The sequence below is a fragment of the Convolutriloba macropyga genome, chromosome 10 (genome assembly GCF_964194025.1).
Source record: "Convolutriloba macropyga chromosome 10, txConMacr16.3, whole genome shotgun sequence".
Lineage (NCBI taxonomy): Eukaryota > Metazoa > Xenacoelomorpha > Acoela > Convolutidae > Convolutriloba > Convolutriloba macropyga.
Genome location: NC_134477.1, coordinates 37,965,960 through 37,989,052, shown reverse-complemented (window position 1 = coordinate 37,989,052; position 23,093 = coordinate 37,965,960). Strand labels below are relative to the sequence as shown.

General features: G+C 39.6%; 1 protein-coding gene across 1 annotated transcript in view; it reads left to right on the top strand.

Moving 5' to 3' along the window:
* The window catches only part of LOC142348014 (uncharacterized), a 43,804-nt gene extending 21,028 nt beyond the window's left edge, over positions 1 to 22,776 (top strand). The window contains exons 2-3 of the mRNA XM_075399181.1: positions 17,292 to 17,478; positions 22,407 to 22,776. Coding sequence (XP_075255296.1) covers positions 17,292 to 17,478; positions 22,407 to 22,776 — 557 coding nt within the window. The remainder of the gene's footprint in view (positions 1 to 17,291; positions 17,479 to 22,406) is intronic.
* The last annotated feature ends 317 nt before the right edge of the window (positions 22,777 to 23,093 follow it).

Below are 23,093 nucleotides of genomic sequence, written 5' to 3'. Positions count from 1 at the left end.
GTAAAATGGGGTAAGAGTGAGGGGGTAATTTGTAAAGAGGGGGTAAAATGATGTAAGAGTGAGGGGGTAATTTGTCCAGAGGGGGTAAAATGATGTAAGATGTGGGCTGCCAAGGGGGGTAAAATTGTGTCAAGGTGAGGGGGTAATTTGTCTAGAGGGGTTAAAATGATGTAAGATTTTGGCTGCCAAGGGGTGTAAAATGGTGTAAGAGTGAGGGGGTAGTTTGTCCAGAGGGAATAAAATGATGTTAGATTTGGGCTGCCAAGGGGGGTAAGATGGTGTAAGAGTGAGGGGGTAATTTGTCCAGAGGGGGTAAAATGATGTAAGAGTTGGGCTGCCAATGGGGGTAAAATGGTGTAGGAGTCGGGGGGTAATTTGTCCAGAGGGGGTAAAATGATGTAAGAGTTGGGCTGCCAAGGGGGGTAAAATGGTGTAAGAGTGAGGGGGTAGTTTGTCCAGAGGGAATAAAATGATGTTAGATTTGGGCTGCCAAGGGGGGTAAGATGGTGCAAGAGTGAGGGGGTAAATTGTCCAGAGGGGGTAAAATGATGTAAGAGTTGGGCTGCCAAGGGGGGTAAAATGGTGTAAGAGTCGGGGGGGTAATTTGTCCAGAAGGTGTAAAATGATGTAAGAGTTGGGCTGCCAAGGGGGGTAAAATGGTGTATGAGTCGGGGGGTAAATTGTCTAGAGGGGGTAAAATGATGTAAGAGTTGGGCTGACAGGGGGTAAAATGGTGTAAGAGTGAGGGGGTAATTTCTTCTGAGGGGGTAAAATGATGTAAGAGTGAGGGGGTTATTTGTCCAGAGGGGGTAAAATGATGTAAGATGTGGGCTGTCAAGGGGGGTAAAATTGTGTCAAGGTGAGGGGGTAATTTGTCTAGAGGGGTTAAAATGATGTAAGATTTTGGCTGCCAAGGGGTGTAAAATGGTGTAAGAGTGAGGGGGTAGTTTGTCCAGAGGGAATAAAATGATGTTAGATTTGGGCTGCCAAGGGGGGTAAGATGGTGTAAGAGTGAGGGGTAATTTGTCCAGAGGGGGTAAAATGATGTAAGAGTTGGGCTGCCAAGGGGGGTAAAATGGTGTAAGAGTGAGGGGGTAGTTTGTCCAGAGGGAATAAAATAATGTTAGATTTGGGCTGCCAAGGGGGGTAAGATGGTGTAAGAGTGAGGTGGTAAATTGTCCAGAGGGGGTAAAATGATGTAAGAGTTGGGCTGCCAAGGGGGGTAAAATGGTGTAAGAGTCGGGGGGTATTTTGTCCAGAAGGTGTAAAATGATGTAAGAGTTGGGCTGCCAAGGGGGGTAAAATGGTGTATGAGTCGGGGGGTAAATTGTCTAGAGGGGGTAAAATGATGTAAGAGTTGGGCTGCCAAGGGGTTTAAAGTGGTGTAAGAGTGAGGGGGTAATTTGTCAACAGGGGGTAAAGTGATGTAAGATGTGGGCTGTCAAGGGGGGTAAAATGGTGTAAGAGTGAGGGGGTAATTTGTCCAGAGGGGGTAAAATGATGTAAAAGTTGGGCTGCCAGGGGGGAGGTAAAATGATGTAAAAGTGAGGGGGCAATTTGTGCTGAGGTGGCAATTCTAACAATTATTATTCATATATATATAGACTGTCAAGAGTTGGACAAGCATTGATGGTCTGGAGGTTAGGGCGACGCAGCTGAGGGTACATATGTTGTGGGTTCAAGACTGGCAGTCTTCAGGTATGGGCGCTAAAACAATGTAAAACTGAGGGGGTAAAATAATGTAAGATGTGGGCTGCTAAGGGGGGTAAAATGACGTAAGAGTGGGGCTGCAATGGGAGGATCTTTTTTGGAAAGTGCAGCTGAAAACTCTTACATCTTTTTGGGCTGCATTTGTCTTCCAAGGGGTTTAAAATGGTGTGAGAGTGAGGGGGTAATTTGTCAAGAGTGGTAAAATGATGTAAGAGTTGGGCTGCCAAGGTGGTTAAAATGGTGTAAGTGTGAGGGGGTAATTTGTACAGAGGGGGGGGGGGGGGTAAAATTATGTAAGAGTTGGGCTGCCAAAGGGGGTAAAATGGGGTAAGAGTGAGGGGGTAATTTGTAAAGAGGGGGTAAAATGATGTAAGAGAGAGGGGGTAATTTGTCCAGAGGGGGTAAAATGATGTAAGATGTGGGCTGCCAAGGGGGGTAAAATTGTGTCAAGGTGAGGGGGTAATTTGTCTAGAGGGGTTAAAATGATGTAAGATTTTGGCTGCCAAGGGGTGTAAAATGGTGTAAGAGTGAGGGGGTGGTTTGTCCAGAGGGAATAAAATGATGTTAGATTTGGGCTGCCAAGGGGGGTAAGATGGTGTAAGAGTGAGGGGGTAATTTGTCCAGAGGGGGTAAAATGATGTAAGAGTTGGGCTGCCAATGGGGGTAAAATGGTGTAGGAGTCGGGGGTAATTTGTCCAGAGGGGGTAAAATGATGTAAGAGTTGGGCTGCCAAGGGGGGTAAAATGGTGTAAGAGTGAGGGGGTAGTTTGTCCAGAGGGAATAAAATGATGTTAGATTTGGGCTGCCAAGGGGGGTAAGATGGTGTAAGAGTGAGGGGGTAAATTGTCCAGAGGGGGTAAAATGATGTAAGAGTTGGGCTGCCAAGGGGGGTAAAATGGTGTAAGAGTTGGGGGGGTAATTTGTCCAGAAGGTGTAAAATGATGTAAGAGTTGGGCTGCCAAGGGGGGTAAAATGGTGTATGAGTCGGGGGGTAAATTGTCTAGAGGGGGTAAAATGATGTAAGAGTTGGGCTGCCAAGGGGGGTAAAGTGGTGTAAGAGTGAGGGGGTAATTTGTCAACAGGGGGTAAAATGATGTAAGAGTTGGGCTGACAGGGGGTAAAATGGTGTAAGAGTGAGGGGGTAATTTCTTCTGAGGGGGTAAAATGATGTAAGAGTGAGGGGGTAATTTGTCCAGAGGGGGTAAAATGATGTAAGATGTGGGCGGTCAAGGGGGGTAAAATTGTGTCAAGGTGAGGGGGTAATTTGTCTAGAGGGGTTAAAATGATGTAAGATTTTGGCTGCCAAGGGGTGTAAAATGGTGTAAGAGTGAGGGGGTAGTTTGTCCAGAGGGAATAAAATGATGTTAGATTTGGGCTGCCAAGGGGGTAAGATGGTGTAAGAGTGAGGGGGTAATTTGTCCAGAGGGGGTAAAATGATGTAAGAGTTGGGCTGCCAAGGGGGGTAAAATGGTGTAAGAGTCGGGGGGTAAATTGTCTAGAGGGGGTAAAATGATGTAAGAGTTGGGCTGCCAAGGGAGGTAAAGTGGTGTAAGAGTGAGGGGGTAATTTGTCAACAGGGGGTAAAATGATGTAAGATGTGGGCTGCCAAGGGGGGTAAAATGGTGTAAGAGTGAGGGGGTAATTTGTCCAGAGGGGGTAAAATGATGTAAAGGTTGGGCTGCCAGGGGGGAGGTAAAATGATGTAAAAGTGAGGGGGCAATTTGTGCTGAGGTGGCAATTCTAACAATTATTATTCATATATATAGACTGTCAAGAGTTGGACAAGCATTGATGGTCTGGAGGTTCGGGCGACGCAGCTGAGGGTACAGATGTTGTGGGTTCAAGACTGGCAGTCTTCAGGTATGGGCGCTAAAACAATGTAAAACTGAGGGGGTAAAATGATGTAAGATGTGGGCTGCTAAGGGGGGTAAAATGACGTAAGAGTTGGGCTGCAATGGGAGGATCTTTTTTGGAAAGTGCAGCTGAAAACTCTTACATCCTTTTGGGCTGCATTTGTTTTCCAAGGGGTTTAAAATGGTGTAAGAGTGAGGGGGTAATTTGTCAAGAGGGGTAAAATGATGTAAGAGTTGCGCTGCCAAGGTGGTTAAAATGGTGTAAGTGTGAGGGGGTAATTTGTCCAGAGGGGGTAAAATTATGTAAGAGTTGGGCTGCCAAAGGGGGTAAAATGGGGTAAGAGTGAGGGGGTAATTTGTAAAGAGGGGGTAAAATGATGTAAGAGTTGGGCTGAAAGGGGGTAAAATGGTGTAAGAGTGAGGGGGTAATTTCTTCTGAGGGGGTAAAATGATGTAAGAGTGAGGGGGTAATTTGTCCAGAGGGGGTAAAATGATGTAAGATGTGGGCTGCCAAGGGGGGTAAAATTGTGTCAAGATGAGGGGGTAATTTGTCTAGAGTTTTAAAATGATGTAAGATTTAGGCTGCCAAGGGGTGTAAAATGGTGTAAGAGTGAGGGAGTAATTTGTCAAGAGGGGGTAAAATGATGTAAGAGTTGGGCTGCCAAGGGGGTAAATTGGTGTAAGAGTGAGGGGGTAATTTGTTCAGAGGGTGTAAAATGATGTAAGAGTTGGGCTGCCAAGGGGGGTAAAATGGTGTAAGAGTGAGGGTTTAATTTGTCCAGAGGGGGTAAAATGATGTAAGAGTTGGGCTGCCAAGGGTGTTAAAATGGTGTAAAAGTGAGGGGGTAGTTTGTCCAGAGAGTGTAAAATGATGTAAGAGTTGGGCTGCCAAGGGTGGTAAAATGGTCTAAGAGTGATGGGGTAATTTGTCCAGAGGGGGTAAAATGATGTAAGAGTTGGGCTGCCAAGGGGGGTAAAATGATGTAAGAGTCGGGGGGTAATTTGTCCAGAAGGTGTAAAATGATGTAAGGTTTGGGCTGCCAAGGGCGGTGAAATGGTGAAAGAGTCGGGGGGTAAATTGTCTAGAGGGGGTAAAATGATGTAAGAGTTGGGCTGCCAAGGGGGGTAAAATGGTGTAAAAGTGAGGGGGTAGTTTGTCCAGAGAGTGTAAAATGATGTAAAAGTTGGGCTGCCAAGGGGGTAAATTGGTGTAAGAGTGAGGGGGTAATTTGTTCAGAGGGTGTAAAATGATGTAGGAGTTGGGCTGCCAAGGGGGGTAAAATGGTGTAAGAGTGAGGGTTTAATTTGTCCAGAGGGGGTAAAATGATGTAAGAGTTGGGCTGCCAAGGGGGTTAAAATGGTGTAAAAGTGAGGGGGTAGTTTGTCCAGAGAGTGTAAAATGATGTAAGAGTTGGGCTGCCAAGGGTGGTAAAATGGTCTAAGAGTGATGGGGTAATTTGTCCAGAGGGGGTAAAATGATGTAAGAGTTGGGCTGCCAAGGGGGATAAAATGATGTAAGAGTCGGGGGGTAATTTGTCCAGAAGGTGTAAAATGATGTAAGGTTTGGGCTGCCAAGGGCGGTGAAATGGTGAAAGAGTCGGGGGGTAAATTGTCTAGAGGGGGTAAAATGATGTAAGAGTTGGGCTGCCAAGGGGGGTAAAGTGGTGTAAGAGTGAGGGTGTAATTTGTCCACAGGGGGTAAAATCATGTAAGATGTGGGCTGCCAAGGGGGGTAAAATGGTGTAAGAGTGAGGGGGTAATTTGTCCAGAGGGGGTAAAATGATGTAAAATTTGGGCTGCCAGGGGGGAGATAAAATGGTGTAAGAGTGAGGGGTTAATTTCTTCTGAGGGGGTAAAATGTTGTAAGAGTGAGGGGGCAATTTGTGCTGAGGTGGCAATTCTAACAATTATTATTCATATATATAGACTGTCAAGAGTTGGACAAGCACTGACGGTCTGGAGGTTAGGGCGACGCAGCTGAGGGTACAGATGTTGTGGGTTCAAGACTGGCAGTCTTCAGGTATGGGCGCTAAAACAATGTAAAACTGAGGGGGTAAAATGATGTAATATGTGGGCTGCTAAGGGGGGTAAAATGACGTAAGAGTGGGGCTGCAATGGGAGGATCTTTTTTGGAAAGTGCAGCTGAAAACTCTTACATCTTTTTGGGCTGCATTGGGCTTCCAATGGGTTTAAAATGGTGTAAAAGTGAGGGGTAATTTGTCAAGAGGGGTAAAATGATGTAAGAGTTGGGCTGCCAAGGGGGTAAAATGGGGTAAGAGTGAGGGGGTAATTTGTAAAGAGGGGGTAAAAAGATGTAAGATGTGGGCTGCCAAGGGGGGTAAAATTGTGTCAAAGTGAGGGGGTAATTTGTCTAGAGGGGGTGAAATGATGTAAGAGTTTGTCTGCCAAGTGGGGTAAAGTGATGTAAGAGTGAGGGGGTAATTTGTCCAGAGGGGTTAAAATGATGTAAGATTTAGGCTGCCAAGGGGTGTAAGATGGTGTAAGAGTGAGGGGGTAATTTGTCAAGAGGGGTAAAATGATGTAAGAGTTGGGCTGCCAAGGATGGTCAACTGGTGTAAGAGTCGGGGGGTAATTTGTCCAGAGGGTGTAAAATGATTTATGAGTTGGGCTGCCAAGGGAGGTAAAATGGTGTAAGAGTGAGGGGGTAATTTGTCCAGAGGATGTAAAATGATGTAAGAGTTGGGCTGCCAATGGGGGTAAAATAGTGTAAGAGTGATGGGGTAATTTGTCAAGAGGGAAAAATGATGTAAGAGTTGGGCTGCCAAGGGGCGTAAAATGGTGTAAGAGTGAGGGGGTAATTTGTCCAGAGGGTGTAAAATGATGTAAGAGTTGGGCTGCCAAGGGGGGTAAAATGGTGTAAGAGTGAGGGGGTAATTTGTCCAGAGGGTGTAAAATGAGGTAAGAGTTGGGCTGCCAAGGGGTAAAATGGTGTAAGAGTGAGGGGATAGTTTGTCCAGAGGGGGTAAAATGATGTAAGATTAGGGCTGCCAAGGGGGGTAAAATGGTGTAAGAGTCGGGGGGTAATTTGTCCAGAAGGTGTAAAATGATGTAAGAGTTGGGCTGCCAAGGGAGGTAAAATGGTGTAGGAGTGAGGGGGTAATTTTTCCAGAGGGGGTAAAATGATGTAAGATGTGGGCTGCCAAGCTGGGTAAAATGGCGTAAGAGTGAGGGGGTAATTTGTCCAGAGGGGGTAAAATGATGTAACTGTTGGGCTGCCGGGGGGGGGGGGGGTAAAAAATTGTAAGAGTGAAGGGGTAATTTCTTCTGAGGGGGTAAAATGATGTAAGAGTGAGGGGAGAATTTGTGTTGAGGTGGCAATTCTAAAAATTATTACTCATATATATAGACTGTCAAGAGTTGGACAGGCATTGATGGTCTGGAGGTTAGGGCGACGCAGCTGAGGGTACAGAGGTTGTGTGTTCAAGACTGGCAGTCTTCAGGTATGGGCGCTAAAACAATGTAAAACTGAGGGGGTAAAATGATGTAAGATGTGGGCTGCTAAGGGGGGTAAAATGACGTAAGAGAGGGTCTGCAATGGGAGAATTTTTTTTGGAAAATGCAGCTGAAATCTCTTTATTCTTTTTGGGCTGCATTTTCCTAAAAAATCCTCCCACTGCAGCCCCACTCTTACATCACTTTGGGCGGAAAAATTCAACCCGGGTTGATTTATACTGTAATTGGCAACCCGGGTCGAGGTGTCACCAATAAAAATCGCTAAAAGATGTAAGATTTGCGGTGAATTTGAGTAAAATTGTAAGATTTGCGTTCAATGCGATGAATGCGGTGAGAAAAAACTTTTAAGCGGTGAAAAATTTTTTTTCAGCGCTTAAGCGGTGAAAGAAAATTTTTCACCGCTACAAGCAGGATGCGGTGAAAAAAATTTTTTCACCGCTACCACCAGAATGCGGTGAAAAAAAAATTGTTCACCGCTACCAGCAGAATGCGGTGAAAAAAAATTTTTCACCGCTAAAATCGCAAATCTTACAAAAATTTACCGCGCTAATTTCAACGCTTATCTTATATTCACAGGAAATATTATTGAAGTAAGTGACAGATGGCGCAGTGGATTGAGAAGTTGGTCACACGAATGAGGTAGAGGTTCGAACCCTTGTACGGCAGTTTCTTTTTTGTAAGAATTCCGGTGAATGCGGTGAAAAAAAATTTTTCACCGCAAAATTCAACGCTATTCTTACAAAAATTCACCGCTTTCAGCGCATTCAACGCTAAAAGATGCGGGCGCTTTGCGGTGAAAAAAGTTTTTTTTTCACCGCTATTCACCGCTAATCTTACATTATTTTTTGTCAAAACCTCGACCCGGGAAGCGCTCTGTAACTGGGATTTATAGAGTAATGGGACAGACAGGGGAAAATCCCACAGTCCAATTAAAAACGCATAGAGGAAGAAATTGTTTTTCTCGACATTGTGATTTTTGAACAATTTAATATTCTACTATTGAGAACTCATGTCATCACCTGGGCAGCCCCCAAAACCTCTCACTTTCACTGATATTTCACTAACTCATATTAACTCGAATATGGCTCTAACCACAGCTCAAAACATTAACATTATCAGCATGAGCTAAACTATCGTGAAAGCAAAATGCAACAACTTTGTCAGAAATTCAGTCCACCGGTCTAAAGATTTAAAGGAAAACACTTTTCCACTGTTATTGCTCTTTGTTGGTTTTTTACAAAAAATTGTTGTAACAAAAATAATTAGTCAGGCAAAAAAAGTTGATGCTACAGCGGCGCGCATCGGTCAACCGGAGTCATCAAACTCCCCAGCGGCCCTCCAGTGCTCTCCCAGAATTCTCTTGCACTAGGGCGCACTTCTGAACGCAATTAAACGACGAAAAACGATCAAAAACAAGGATTTCTTTTGAAAAAAAAGACGTAAGAAACGGCAAAAAACGATGAAAAAACGATCAAAAAACGACGATTTCTTTTGAAAAAAAAAACGATGTAAAAAACGACAAAAAACGACGCAAAAACGATTAAAAAAACGAAGATTTCATTTGAAAAAAAACTACGTAAGAAATGACAAAAAACGACAAAGAAACGATCATTTCTTACACGTAAAAGATGACTTAAACGACGGAAACTAATGAAAACAAAGAAAACGACGACAAAACGACGAAAACGACACTTTCTTACAAAAAGATTGTCGGTTTTTCGTCGTTGTCCTCAAAACGGGCAGCCAGCCTAATCAAGCCAACAGGAGCTGTCCTCAGCTCAGTCAAGCAGTCTCTAGTGACAGAACGATTACCATTCATTTGAAAAGACAACTGTATTTATGTGTCTAGTCTTTGTACTGCGGCCTTCTGCGGTTGACACCAGTTCACACCAACAGCTTGTTAATTGAGCGTTCTGCCAAAAGAACTCTCTCTTGAAATTGTAATTAAGTGCTGTCGTCCGACACGCGGTCATTGCACTTCGGCGAACCACACTTGATCATTTCACACCTGGAGTCTCCATGGTCATGCAGCAGATTCGACTTCAATAAGTAACCAATGCTGTCTTTCACGCTTCAAACAACCGGGAGTCAAAGTTGACTCGCCCCAAAAAGCCTCTGTCCTTCAATAACAGAATTTGTTTCGTTCTTTGTAATCAAATCAACTGCCTCCTGCTTTGCTCCAATTAAGCCAAACAAACATACGGATGACCGTTTGTAGTTACTTAATTCTAGTCTTACAGGAAGGCAACTAGCATCAGGTAAAGTCAGCAGTATTGAATACAAGCTTCTCTTCGCCGTGTTCCAGGAAAGCTGTGCACCCCTGATGTAGATCTACTCAAACACACTCTACCTTCGGCCAATGGAACCAATCTCATAGACCAGTAAAACTGACCATCAGCTTTGTGCCAACTGTCTCCGGTCAAAGGGAAAACTCCAGAATACCTATACTAAATCCAGTCCGTGTTCAGAGACGATCCAATTCAAAGTACGGGAACAGTCCTGAACATTAATAGCTGTCAAGTAGGCAGACACCGCCGAAGGACTTCACATCCAAATCAAATCTTGCCACAAAAGGTGCAGCCTACAAAAAGTGCAATAAATGTAGACAAAGTGCTTCCACGCGACAGCCCGGGTCGAGGTTTTGCCAAAAAAAATGTAAGATTAGCGGTGAATAGCGGTGAAAAAAACTTTTTTCACCGCAAAGCGCCCGCATCTTTTAGCGTTGAATGCGTTGAAAGCAGTGAATTTTTGTAAGATTTGCGGTTTTAAGCGGTGAATTTTGTAAGATTTGCGGTTTTTAGCGGTGAAATTTTTTTTTCACCGCATTCACCGGATTTCTTACAAAAAAGTAACTCCCGTACACGGGTTCGAACCTCTCAACTCCTGCTTTTCACCAACTTCTTATTCCACTACGCCATCTGTCACATCTTTGAATCATATTACATGTGAATTTAAAATAAGCGTTGATATTAGCGGTGAATATTTGTATGGTTTGCATTTTTAGCGGTAAAAATTTTTTTTCACCGCATTCTGCTGGTAGCGGTGGAAATTTTTTTTTCACCGCATTCTGCTGGTAGCGGTGAAATTTTTTTTCCACCGCATTCTGCTGGTAGCGGTGAAAAATTGTTTTTCGCCGCATTCTGCTGGTAGCGGTGAAAAATTTTCTTTCACCGCTTAAGCGGTAAAAATTTATTTGACCGCTTAAATATTTTTTGTCACCGCATTCAACGCATTGAGCGCAAGTCCTACATTTTACTCAAACTCACCGCAAATCTTACATCTTTTAGCGATTTTTAGCGGTGACACCTCGACCCGGAGTCAATAAATATAACTTTGCCAGTATCCTCGCTTGTTCTGTCGAGAAGAGGGAGCCTCCACTAGAAGTAACCGTCTAGAAATCAATCTATTTGAAATTTTATGTCTAATTGTAAAATACTTACAACTCCAACTCAATTCACCCCAAAGTTGTACACCATGAAAGCAGATTAAACACAAGGAGGCTCGGTAAAGTGCGTTCACGTAGAGTTCCGACCGCGCTCATACTTTCTTTGGCTCAATTGTCAACAAAAGGAGGAATAGATAGAAAACATTCAAGTTTTCCAGTTCTGTTCAAAATTAAATGGTGTATGAACAAAAAATGCTTACAACTCAAATCGCTAGGAAAAATAACAAATGCCAAATTACAGGGTGGACAAGACCTGCCATTATGAAGACCACGATACTCGACAACAACAAAATCAAATACAGAAAACAAACGTTATTTACATCCAATAATCAGTGCGTCTGTTTTCTCGAAAAAAAACGAAGAAAAAAAATTGTAACAGTGTTTTAAAAAACCTAACTAAACAAACTAATTTTCCCGTTGGTAAAAAAATCATAAAACCACTCCTCAAATATATTCTGCACGAGTCAAGAAAACATCAAAAACTCAAATTACAAAACGATCAAAATTTAGATCCAAAATTCAATCGTTTTCATTTTGAAGGAAAACCTAATTAACTAAGAGTCAAATTGTTGTCAAAAAACGTAAAACAAAGGAATTTATCTTTAATTTCCCAGAAAAAGACGTGGGAGCAGTCATGAATGAGAATCAGTAACAAGCAGACAAAGGAAACAAAAAAGGCATAGTTGAAGAATGGGTTTATTTTTATCAAAATAAAATAGTATCAAATATAGAAAAGCAATTGATATCAACAGAAAACATTAATTAGGTTTATGTTCATTTATACCAACATATGAAGACATTCAGACTTTTTATTATCTAGAAAATGTTCAAATTCCACAAAGGCCATAAAGACAGGCGAAAAACCAACGTTCAGTTAGTTTTTGGTAGAAAACCAGGTCGAAGCCGTCAAAACATTTATCCATTAGAAATAAAACTTGACTAAACTTAGAAAACCAAAAAGGAGCTATGTGACATCCGAATGATGAGATTAGTTATCAGTAAGCATATAAAGAATAAAAGTCAAGGTTAAAAAACACTTTATTTGATTTTTTTCGAAAACAATTAATTTCAATGTCAAAAATATTAGGTAACAACTGTAATTGAGTTCAGTTAAAACTCGAAGAAAACCACTCATTTCTTCTAAAATTGAGAATCTATCATTCGTCTAAAAATAGAACGACAAACAAAGCAAATTTTAAACTAAAAAATACTTTGCAAAAGTTTTGGTTTAAAAAACGGTTGTCGAAGCCGTAAAAAAATATCCAGCGCACTAAATCATAACAAATCTTAACAATTGTTTTTGAATACAATTATTTCCCTATTCGACCAGTAATTATAGAGAGTAGGTGACAAGCAGACAGAAATTAATTGCAATCTGCAAAATTAAAACGGTCTTTTTTCAAAACGTTTGATTGCAAAGTCTTGAAAAGCTTTCGCTATCAATTAACATAAAGACACAGGTTCCTTGATCAATTTTAAGATCCTGTTTAGATCTGGAGCTTTCCAGCTTTTTTCATTCGACTACAAATTAAACAATTAAAGCAAAAAAGGAAATTCCAAAAAAGTCTGCTAGAGGATGGTGTCCAAGCCGTTACAACTGTAATCAAATCACTGAAAAAATGATACTTGCGCTTGTGCTGTCTCTTTAAATGTTAAAAAGCAATATCTGACTTGTCAATATTGCGACAAAACAAAACTGAAAACCCGTTACTTGAACCAAAAAAACCATCATCTGACAAAAGAATAGTTGCTTTTACCGTTAAACAACAAAAAAGAAGAGACGTTGTGATCTGTATGTGTTGCCTTTTAGCTGCAAAGTGACCCAAAAACAGGAAGAAGATGCATAATTCATTAATTCTTTCTGCTTTGGAATCAATCAAGTATTTTAAAGTCAAGACGACAATTAGCTTTCCAATGCAGAAAATAGATAGGTTTCCTTGAAACCCTTGAGAACGCAATTGTACCTGTCTTTCATCGAAAATGTTGTTGATTTCGTGTTTTTTTTTATTTGAAAAAAGTAAAAAAAAATGCGCAATTATTTTGAAAAAAAAAGACAGCAACTGATTGAACATTTAGACCAGGACTAGCCTTGCTCTCATTGTTCATCCTTTAGGAAGGCATGGTTGTTTCGAATAGTATAGATATGGATATTTCGAAAAAAAGAGTACAAATATCCAAACTAATTGAGAATTTTTTATAATTATCGAGTTGTAACTGCGAAAAAACGGCGAAATTCTAACTCAAGAACACTGTGAAATGAAGCGCAATTAAAATATTCTTCTTGAGATTTGTTGAAGAATGTGCCGGCAACTTTAAACAACATCGATCTCATTTTTTGCCATTTTTGCTAAAAAAAATAGCAAAATTTTGAAAAATTTAACCAAAGTTATCGCCTAAAATAAGATCAGTTCAACAACAATTTTACATTTTCAGAGTTAAAACCAACAAACTATCAATAACAATTCTCTTCTGCAAATTGGCAAAAATTTGCTTAAAAATTAGGCGGAGAAAACTTCGTGGAAAAAACAAAATTCAAAAAGATCCTTTGATTTATATATTCTACGCCGGACGGTTTTCTAATATTGCTACTTACAACCATTTGCAATGAATATATCGGTTGACCAAAATTGACGGACAAAACCCATTTGAAAAAAACTATTAAAGTGGGTTGGAACAAAATATGTTATATGTGCCTAGCCAAAACTCATTGACTTTACATTATCTATTAGTAGAAAACAATCTTTTGAGAAAGAAATGTCAATCACAAAAGAATAATTTACAATTTAATCAATTGTGAATAAGGTTTCATGAAAATTTGGAATTTTTCAAAATTATTTTTTTTCATAAAAGAGATATAAAAATACATGTTTAACTCTTATGACCAATGCTCAAAAACTAATTGAGCGGAAATCCAACAAACAAGCTCAAAAGTTAATCAGACGAAAAGGGAGATGAGAATAAAATTGACAGATGGACCAATTAAGTCAATTAATCGGAAAAACCACACACTGCTGAAAACCACACAAAAACTAATCCGAAGAAGAGCCATATAAGAAAAGAATTTTAAACTAAACTCTGTTTGTTCTTTGACAACCAGAAGTTTATATGTTCAATTTTTTTTCAAAAGCTTTTGCTAGTTTAAAGAAGAGGTTTCAAAGGGTGCAGAAGTTGACTGTGGTGACTTTGGTAGCACAGTTAGTTTAAATGCAAGGCGTCAAATCTGCGTATCTAGACAGCAACTTTATCAATGGACATCAGGTGCGCAACCGAATTCAAAGAACAGGGGCTTTTCTCGGGTTTCCTCTTGAAAAGCTTGGTCTTCAATGCTTAAAGAAAACGTTTAAGGAGATTGTTCAGGAAAACTTCACACCGGCAAAAAAGTCACAGAATTAAAGAAAATTTCCAGAGTTTCGATTACATTTCAAAAGAATAACACTAGACAGAAGAGTTTATTTGCACTAGCAGTGAGCTTGATTTCAAGAGGGAAACCAAGGACGGAAATTGCTTCATGCGTAGGATCCCTGGACAATTTGACAGTGACCCCAGTAGCAACAGGGCAGACAAAACGCCAAAGATTGCGAGAACGGTCACTTAAGCGGGGCATACAGTAGAAAACAATATGGAAGCAAACTTGAGTCAAAGGTTATTAATCCGACATTGGATACAGCAGATGATAAGATCTTGGCAGCTCAATGCCAGTTGAAGACGTCAGGCAAGCTACTAAATAATTGCTGCACAGATCAAATATTGAAAAAATTCTTGGAGTGTGCGACCGTTCATTCAATTAGTGGTCAGAATCCCTGATGGTAAGGCTTCGAGAGTGCGGGATAGAGAATGTTTGAGGATAAGCATATCCTCAAACACTACAGTTGCAATGTGATTTTAGAGGTGTGTTTCGTGTGACTAACTAATCTTCAAATCTTCTATCAATCTCGAGATGCATGGTGCGAGCACATGGCTTCAAGACAGAGAAATGCCGTTCGTTCACGGAAAAAAGCTACAGGAAACTCAAGATTTTTAATTACGTCAAAATTAAATATAGAAAATAGTTTGTTTTGTTTATCCTGCAGCGTTCAAAAAAAGATAAATTAGTTCCAATGGTGTGAAAGTGAACAGTTCAATTAATTGAAACCACCTATTATGTCATATAAAACTAGTGGATGTGGTCAGGAATATAGCACAGACAGCAGTGAACTCAAAGATGTGGGAAATATTTGCAATTGGAAATATTTGAAATTTTTACAATACTGTGCGGGGGGAACCCGGTACTCAGATGTTTTTTTTGCTTAAATCCATTCGCCGGTTTATATAATCAATGCAGAGTGCTGCGGGCGATATTACTAGAAGACCAGTCCAGTCAGAGTGTATAAATAAAAAGATTTTTTTGATTTTCTTTTTGTCCAAGGGTTTATCAATTTTCAAATTCTCGGGAACTTTTGACAGATTTTTGTAGTTTTTGTTCGCTTTTTGGCGTTTTCACGCAAATTTTGCCCATTTTGCTGAAACATATGTTAAAATTGTCAACGATTGTACTAATGGTTTTACCTCCAAAGATTGTTGAACTGTTTAATTTTAATTTTCTGGCTATCATTGTCCCTTAATTTTTCAAATTGCAGCCTTTTTCATCAAAATTTGACCAGAATAAAATATTTTAGTCATGTTTGTTACAAAATTGGTGACACAATAATTTTAAATCCAATGAGGGCTACTTGTTTCCCTCAATTTTCCTTTGTGGGTGTTTTTGAGTTAAAAACTTGCTGGCTTTTCTGCTAATTTAACTCAATAATTACAAAAGTGCTTGACTCAATTATTCCGCTTCCTTGCTTACTTAGCAATTTTTCCTCATCAACAATTTTGGCAAAGTTTTGATCATTTTGGAAACTGAGCAATGGCAAGGCATGCTTTGCCAATTACAGTCTATATATAATTCAAACTGTAACCTTTTGCTGTCTTTGTTTGAATGTTCGATTTTTTGCTCGTTTTTAATGTTAATTACAGACCAATTCCACTCGAACTATGTTATTGTCAAGTTGAAATGGTATCCCGAGGAGTTTCAAAGAGATTGGTCAAGTTTTTCTCATAGTAAAGTTATGGTCATTAATTTTTCAAAAATCTTTTTTTTTTCAACATGTAGAGCAAATTATTGAGCTTTAAAATTTTGTTCTTTTTATGTCAACGTTTTGTTCTTTTTTACGTTAAAGTCATCAACAAAAAGTCAAGTTATCTCTCTAAAGGATTTAAAAATAATATTTTTTTCGGGTTTATAGTGGTCTCAGTGTTTTGATACTACAATTTGCAGCAAAAAATTCAGTTTTTGGTTTATTTCATTTTTTGGTTTCCTTGTTTTCCCTTGTCAAGTAAATGACAGTCAGATACCACAGTACTCGCTTTTAAACAAAATTATATCACTTTTCTCAGTGATTGGATTAGGGTTTTTATACATTCTCAACGGTTTCGAGCAAAATTCAAATTAATATTCTGTCTCTAATTGTCATTATAATTGCAGACATATGAAAAATTCCGGATAAGTGCAAGTCTTGGAAGTTTTCTGTGGCTCAATAGAGAAACGTATTTTTTTAAGCTGCTAGCAAGATTATTTCATGGCTTTGAAATCAAATGATTTAAAAAGCATAGACATATTTTTTTGTTATTTCACTTTTCTATCTACTTGATACCTAAATTAATTGATTACTGGTCAGCTTATTGTTATTGAAAAACACGAAATTGAATTGTTTGTTTTTTGGTTCATTGCTTATTGTTTCATTGGGCTGAACACCCCTTCTTATCAAAATTTTATTCAACTGTTCATTTCTTTCTGTGAGTGTAGTACTTTTTGTAGACGTATAACATATTCTTTATAATGACAAAACTATATTTTTTTGTTATTTATTTTGTTATTATTTATTTGGAGGACAAAAAACTTATATATTGTAGTCGGTTCATAGCAAAAGTTCTTTTGAGCTTGATCATAATTTTATTCAAAGTGTACAATTGCGTTTTTTTTTTCAATTTCGCCCATTTGTTTTCTTCCCTCGTCTATTTTTAGCTTGTTTCATTATTCGGCTATTGGGTCACGTTATTTGACTTCGAAGGTATCGAAAAGGACGTTATCAAAGTTTTTCCTCAATTGAACAAAGTTCTAAATGCTCAGACACATTTTTATTGCAAAATTTAATCGAATATTTGCTTTTTTGCCGGTATTTGTCGTCTAACTTTATAGACGTATGACATGCTTAGTAAATGACAAGTCTCCGTGTCCGTGGGGTGTCTTTGGGGTTTGATTGAAAATTATATGATTTAGAGTTCTCATTTGATATCTAATGGTTTTCATTATTTGAAATTATTTTTTAAAAATAAGATCATATGATTAACTTCACCGTTTTTGTTCATTCTTCTACTTGTTTCTGAGTCTCATTAATGACTGCTCCCAGGTTCTGTGTAGGGTAATACAAGTTAACTTGTTTAGTATACGGCCTTCGATAATAATTTGTCTGTATTAGTAAAGTTTCTTTCAAAAGGAATAGATTGAATTTTGGATATAATTTTGTCCGTTTTTGTTATTTGATTTTTTAATATTTGTCCTGTATCTTTTTCTAAATAATAACAGGACCTATTTTCCCTTTAATATGGCGTTACTTACATTACTAAGTGATATGAGTCAGGAACTATTTTGTTATTCATACGCCAGTTTTTTTTAACAATAGTAATGCAAGTATAAAAAGTTGAATATTTTTGTATGTCTGTAACAGTTGTATTGCTTCTAGAAGTGCATTTGATTACTTACCTAGAAGGAAATTTTTTTGTTTCAGCAATCAATTTTGCAGCATATGGATCTCTGGCTCAATGCCCCGAAGGCTTTGTCAGCGCAGCTAGCTCAAAAATACTAACTGAAGGGGGCATCGTAGCTACGCGTTGCTTTAGAGCGTTGAAGGAGAAGTTTGCCTCTTTCTATGAAGTTCTTCCTATCTGCAAAAACTCTTTCGAGGAGAAAGGAAGGTAACCAAATAGAACTGAATCGTGCAAAGAAGCAACGTGCGTTCGGGTGTCAATCAATAACTGTAATTCTCAGCCCCCGTCGGGGCTTCCGTAATTAAAAATCGGTGAAAAGAGTGAAAAATGGTGACCAAAGTCTGTTTGGTCTGGCGAAGGGTAGCCAAAATTCATTCGGTCTGGACAATCTCTTTTTTTGGGTATCGTACGCCTGTCTCCCTGTCCATGAGCCAACTGGTTCTGGCCACTACTTTTTTTGGGTTCCGAATTTTATCCAGGGTTTTCTGGGTTATGCAGGTTGTCTAGCTGTTGGTTTGGCTTGTCTGGACATGATGACTCGTTGTCTGGGTTGACTGTGTTGTCTGGGGTGTCTGGTAATTGGTCTGATTTGTCTGAACAAAGGCATTCATATAGGTCCGGAATTTGTGTGCCCGGGTCGAGGAAAAGTCGGAAAAATATGCAAGATAAGCGATGAAAATCCCTTTTTTTCACCGCAAATTGTTTTCATAAATTTGCTCCAAAATTCGGTGAAATTGTATAATTTCACCGCTAGAGTGTAATGTAATTTTCTCGAAAAAATTCACTACATTTCACGCAAAAATAATATTTTTACCGTTTACTACAAATATCCGACCTTACACGGGTTAGGACCTCTCACCTCCTAAAATTCAGCCCCTTCCTCTTCAACTGCGCCACGAACTTCTAACATATTTGTGTTGAATTTAAACCAAGTTCACTCTACTTTCTTTAAAACATGCGGGCTGAGTTTTTGTATGATTTGCGATTTATAGCGGTAAATTACATATTTTAGCGGTGAATGTTGTGATTTTTTGTAACTTCATCGCGTACTCCAATGACGAAATCACAAATTCACAGCTTAGAAAAAAAATTGTCAAAAAGATGGATGAATAGGGGGTAACTTTAGGGGAAAAATGCAACATAAGAAGGGTAATGGATAGTAATGTGGAAACTGTTGGATTTACATCCCTAAAGTCATTTCACCCCCTTAAATTACCCCTAGTCTTATATCTTTCTGTCATTTTATTCTTAGAGGTGAATCTTTTTAATTCCACCACCAGGTTATGCCATGAATTTCTGTAATCTCACCGCTACCAGGCGATAATTTTTTTATTCATTCAACGCCTGATTTATGTAAATTCACCGCATTCAGCTCTTCTCTTACAAAGTTTTCCGCATTCGCTGCTCATCTTGCATTTGTTACGTTGAATCACGGTGTCCCTTGCACAATTGCGCTCGGATTGCTTATGACCAGACTCAAGTCCGCTCAAACCTCTTTTGGACAGACTCGAATGCGATCAAACCGTTTCCGTTTATGATCAGAACCAGTTGCGACGGAATCACCTATGATTAGTCTCAAGTGCGCACGAACAGTCTATGATCAGACCCAGCTGCGTTCGAGCCGCTTGTGATCAGACTCAAGTTCGCTCGTGCGACCTAAAATGCTTGTTAATTTCGAGCGAACGGTGGACAGGCGTGCGCTCGAAATGTTCTGGACGAGCACGTTATCGAGCGCACACCTCAACCTGGGTAAGTGACAAAAGATTGGAGAAAATGGTGAATCAAAAGTGGAGTTATTGATGAAATCAAGCAAAGTCCACTTATAATGAATTTTGGGTCGAATAACTGTGGATCAATAGTGTAAATAAAGTGGACGTAAAGTGTAATATCAGCTCTGTCAAATGAAAGGTTTTCAAGTGAAATAAAGGTGAAATTGTGGTGATTCAAGGGTGAACTAATAGGGAAAATCCAATCTGTCCACTATTCCCCTCTCAATCCAAATTTCCAACGTTGGAGAATCGTGTCCACTTTTATGTCCGATTTTTCACGGTGGAATCATGAAAATTCCTCAAACTGGGGGATCGAAAAAATTTGATATTTATGTATTTAGAGAAAACGTTCTTTATAGCTGTTTTGATGAGTTTTCTTTCAATTGAGGGGAACAACTGATTTCTCAATTGTTTCAAAAATTTATTTTATCGTATATGGTTCTAAAAAATGGATGGCAATGTTCATAATAAAAAAGAGGTAATCAAAAAGTTCAATCAACTTAGCAAGCGTGTTAACATATTACAGCTGGTTCGGCATTGCAACAAAAATGGTCACAGATTTAAGCATTCGTTTCTCAATAAAAGGTTTTTTAAGCGAATCCAAATAATAGTCACTACAAGTTCTCTTAATCGAAAAAAGATATGTTGTATGTGGATTGAGCAGTGTTTCGTTTCCTGAAAAAAGCTGCAAGAACACTGTTAACTCACTGGTCAAGTAAATTTCATCATCTCTTTTTTTAGCAAATTTTATGTTTTGCTCATAGTGTTTTGGGTCCACAACAAACCTGATTTAGAAAGAATTCCTCAAACAGTGATTTGACAACAACTTGATTCATTCCTTTCTGCTTTTCAAGCATTAGGCAATCGTCAGTTTTGGATCCAGGATGACAGTTGCGGTCAGTAGAATTTGAAGTACCAATTGAAATGCCATGACCAAGATCAACTCGCATGGCTAAAATAATGTTTGAGAATTTCTGCAGTTGTTGGTTTGAGTTGATTATCAGTCCTTCGAGTGGTCATTAGTGTCGAAATTAAGAAATGCGGTGAAAAAAATAATTCAACGCACTTCATCGAATTTCGTACAAAAAATCGCTGCGAACTGCATTGCATGTCTTGCAAAAATTCACCGCATTTGCTTTCCAAGTTTTATTGAATCTGATTTAAATTCATGAGAAAAATCAAAAAATTAAGTGGCAGCTGGCGCAGTGAAATAAGAAGTTGAAGGAATGCAGGAGGTAACTGGTTCAAAACCTTGTATTGAATTTTTTTTTCGTAAGAACACAGAGCGCTGTGAAAAAAAAAATAATCACTGCTATTCGCCACATTCACCGCAAAAAGATGTAAAAATTCTTTTTCACCGCATTTCTTCGCGTTTCTTACGGGTTATGATTGGAAGTAGAGGCCAAAAAATTACAACTAATTAATTGGCAACAATTTGAGGCTGAGATTCCCAGGTCGAGGTCGAGCCAGACCAGAGTAACCCCTGATCAGACGAACTTCGAGCGCACACATGTTCCCAATGCGCTCGAATTACATGGTCCGGAAAAAGCTTCGAGCGCAGTTTAGTCTGGACAACGGTCAGGAATTTGTCTGATCAGAGATCATTTTGGTCTGGGTTGGTCGGATCAGAGGCAGTTTGGAGCACACACTAGTGTTATCTGAGACAAAATCGAATGCACACTAGTCTGATCAGGGAAGTTTTCGAGCCCAGCTAGTCTGATCAAAAACTGACACTGTTATCTAACTATTACATTTTTGAGCCAGGTTGTTTGGCTAGTTGAGGAAATGGAACAGAGTTTTTTTATAGAGGGTTATCTTAAGCTATTCTACGCTATTCTACTCAAACATCATATCGCTATTCTACGCTTCAAGTTGCTCTACTTATTCTGGGTTATGATTGGAAGCAGAGGCCGAAATCCTACAAAGTTAATTGGCAACGATTTTCAATATAAGATTCCAGGTCGAGGTGACCAGATCGACGTGATCCCTGATCAGAAGAACTGTGAGCGCACACATTTTCCCAGTGCGCTCGAATTACAGGGTCTGGAAAAAGTTTCGAATGCACCTGAGTCTGGACAATGGTCGAGAACTTGTCTGATCAGAGGTCATTTCGGATTGGGACGGTCTGATCTGAGGCAGTTCTGAGCACACACTATTGTGATCAGGCAATATCAAAGCACACTAGTCTGATCAGGGAGGTCTTCGAGCGCACACTAGTCTGATCTGGAAGGGACACTCTTATCTGCCAGAGATCTGTCGGATTTCTGAGCTCGGTTGTTTGGCTAAGCGAGGGAATCGAAAAAGTTTTCTTTATAGAGCGTTATCTTATTCTATGATACACTATTCTACTCTATCACCATATCGCTTTTCTACAATTCATGTTGCTGTACTCATTTTGTCTTCGGTCTTGTATTTGGCTCAACCTGGGTTATAATTGGAAGTTGAGGCCAAAAAATTACAAAATTAATTGTCAACAATTCGAAGATAAGATTCCCAGGTCGAGGTAGCCAGACCAAAGTGACCCCTGATCAGACGAACTTCGAGTGCACACACGTTCCCAGTTGAATTATATGGTCCGGAAAAAGCTTCGAACGCAGTTTAGTCTGGACAATGGTCAGGAACTTGTCTGATCAGAGATCACTTCGGTCTGGGCGGTCTGATCAGAGGCAGTTTCGAGTACACACTAGTGTTATGAGAGACAATATCGAACGCACACTAGTTTAATCAGGGAGATTTTCAAGTGCACACTAGTCTGATCAGGAAAGGTTTTCGAGAGCTTTTTAGTTTGATCAAAGGACGTTTCGAACGCAGTTTTGCCTGATCAGAGCGACGTTTCGACCGCACTTTTGTCTGATCAAAGGGAGGTTTCGAACGGAGACTAGTCTGATCAGGGGACGTTTCGAGAGCTAAAATAGGTTAAATTCTGTCGGAAAAAAACTATAGTTGAACCAACGAACAAGTTTTTGAAATTTTCCAGTATGTTTTGGGTGTGTTGTAAATTGGATAATTGGCCGATTTGATATGTGGGTATTGTCCAAACACATCAAAACATATTAAAAAATAATTATGTTGGCTATAAATACAAAATGTGTTTACTGATGACACGAACCAAACCATAATGAGATATCTACCAGCGATGACAGTATGTACACTCAATTTTTCGACATTGGCAACGTGTTGAGATGATGGGTTCAATCACTTAAGTATCTCATAGAGCGTTAACTTGAGTAACGTCATATCTCTATTCTGCTACTCAAGTTGCTCTTGCCGCTACTTTTCTTGTATTTTGGGTTATTTTTGGCCGTGGAGGCCATTCATTAATAAAAACTAAATGGCAGGAATTCAAAGACAAGATTACGTTTCTAGGGCTCATCGAGTGCAGGTGTTTACTCCCAAAAGCCTTGAGGAGGTGAATGCTGTTCGGAAGTGGCTGGATAGAGAGGAGATAATCGAGGGTTTTGATGAAGCAAAGGGATCCTGGTTATGGTTGGGATATGTGATGCCTCGACACTGTAACGGGACTGGAAAGTTGTCTAAGTGGATAAGCCAATGGAATTCAATCGATCTTATCGAAATGAATACGACTATGTTCACTGAGTGGGAACCAAATAAAGAAGAAAAGAAGCTATGCGTAGCGAGCGCTGTATATTCTGAAGTGTGGAACACTGAATGTAATCAGCGTAAAATAGAGGAATACCATGCTTATGGGTTGTGTGAGTTCAAACTGAACTTATAATTCAAAACTATCTAGTTGCTCTTTTTAACTGTGTCCGCTTCACGGATCTGTTACCGCTTCCAGCAATCCCTAGTCGAGGAATGGGCGGAAAAATTGCGAAAAATGACCGGACATTGAGCGGACAGTTGGGCAAAATCCGCTCAAAGCACTTGCTTTTTTGACCGGAATGAGCTGAATTTGAGCGGAAAAAAATGCAAGAAATGAGCTCGAGCGGAATTATAAAACTGGGCAAGGGGCTAGTCTAATTACAAGTCTTATTTCTTTACTGATTCAGAACCATGATTCTGTCATTTTTTATACTTGGAAGTCTAAATCCA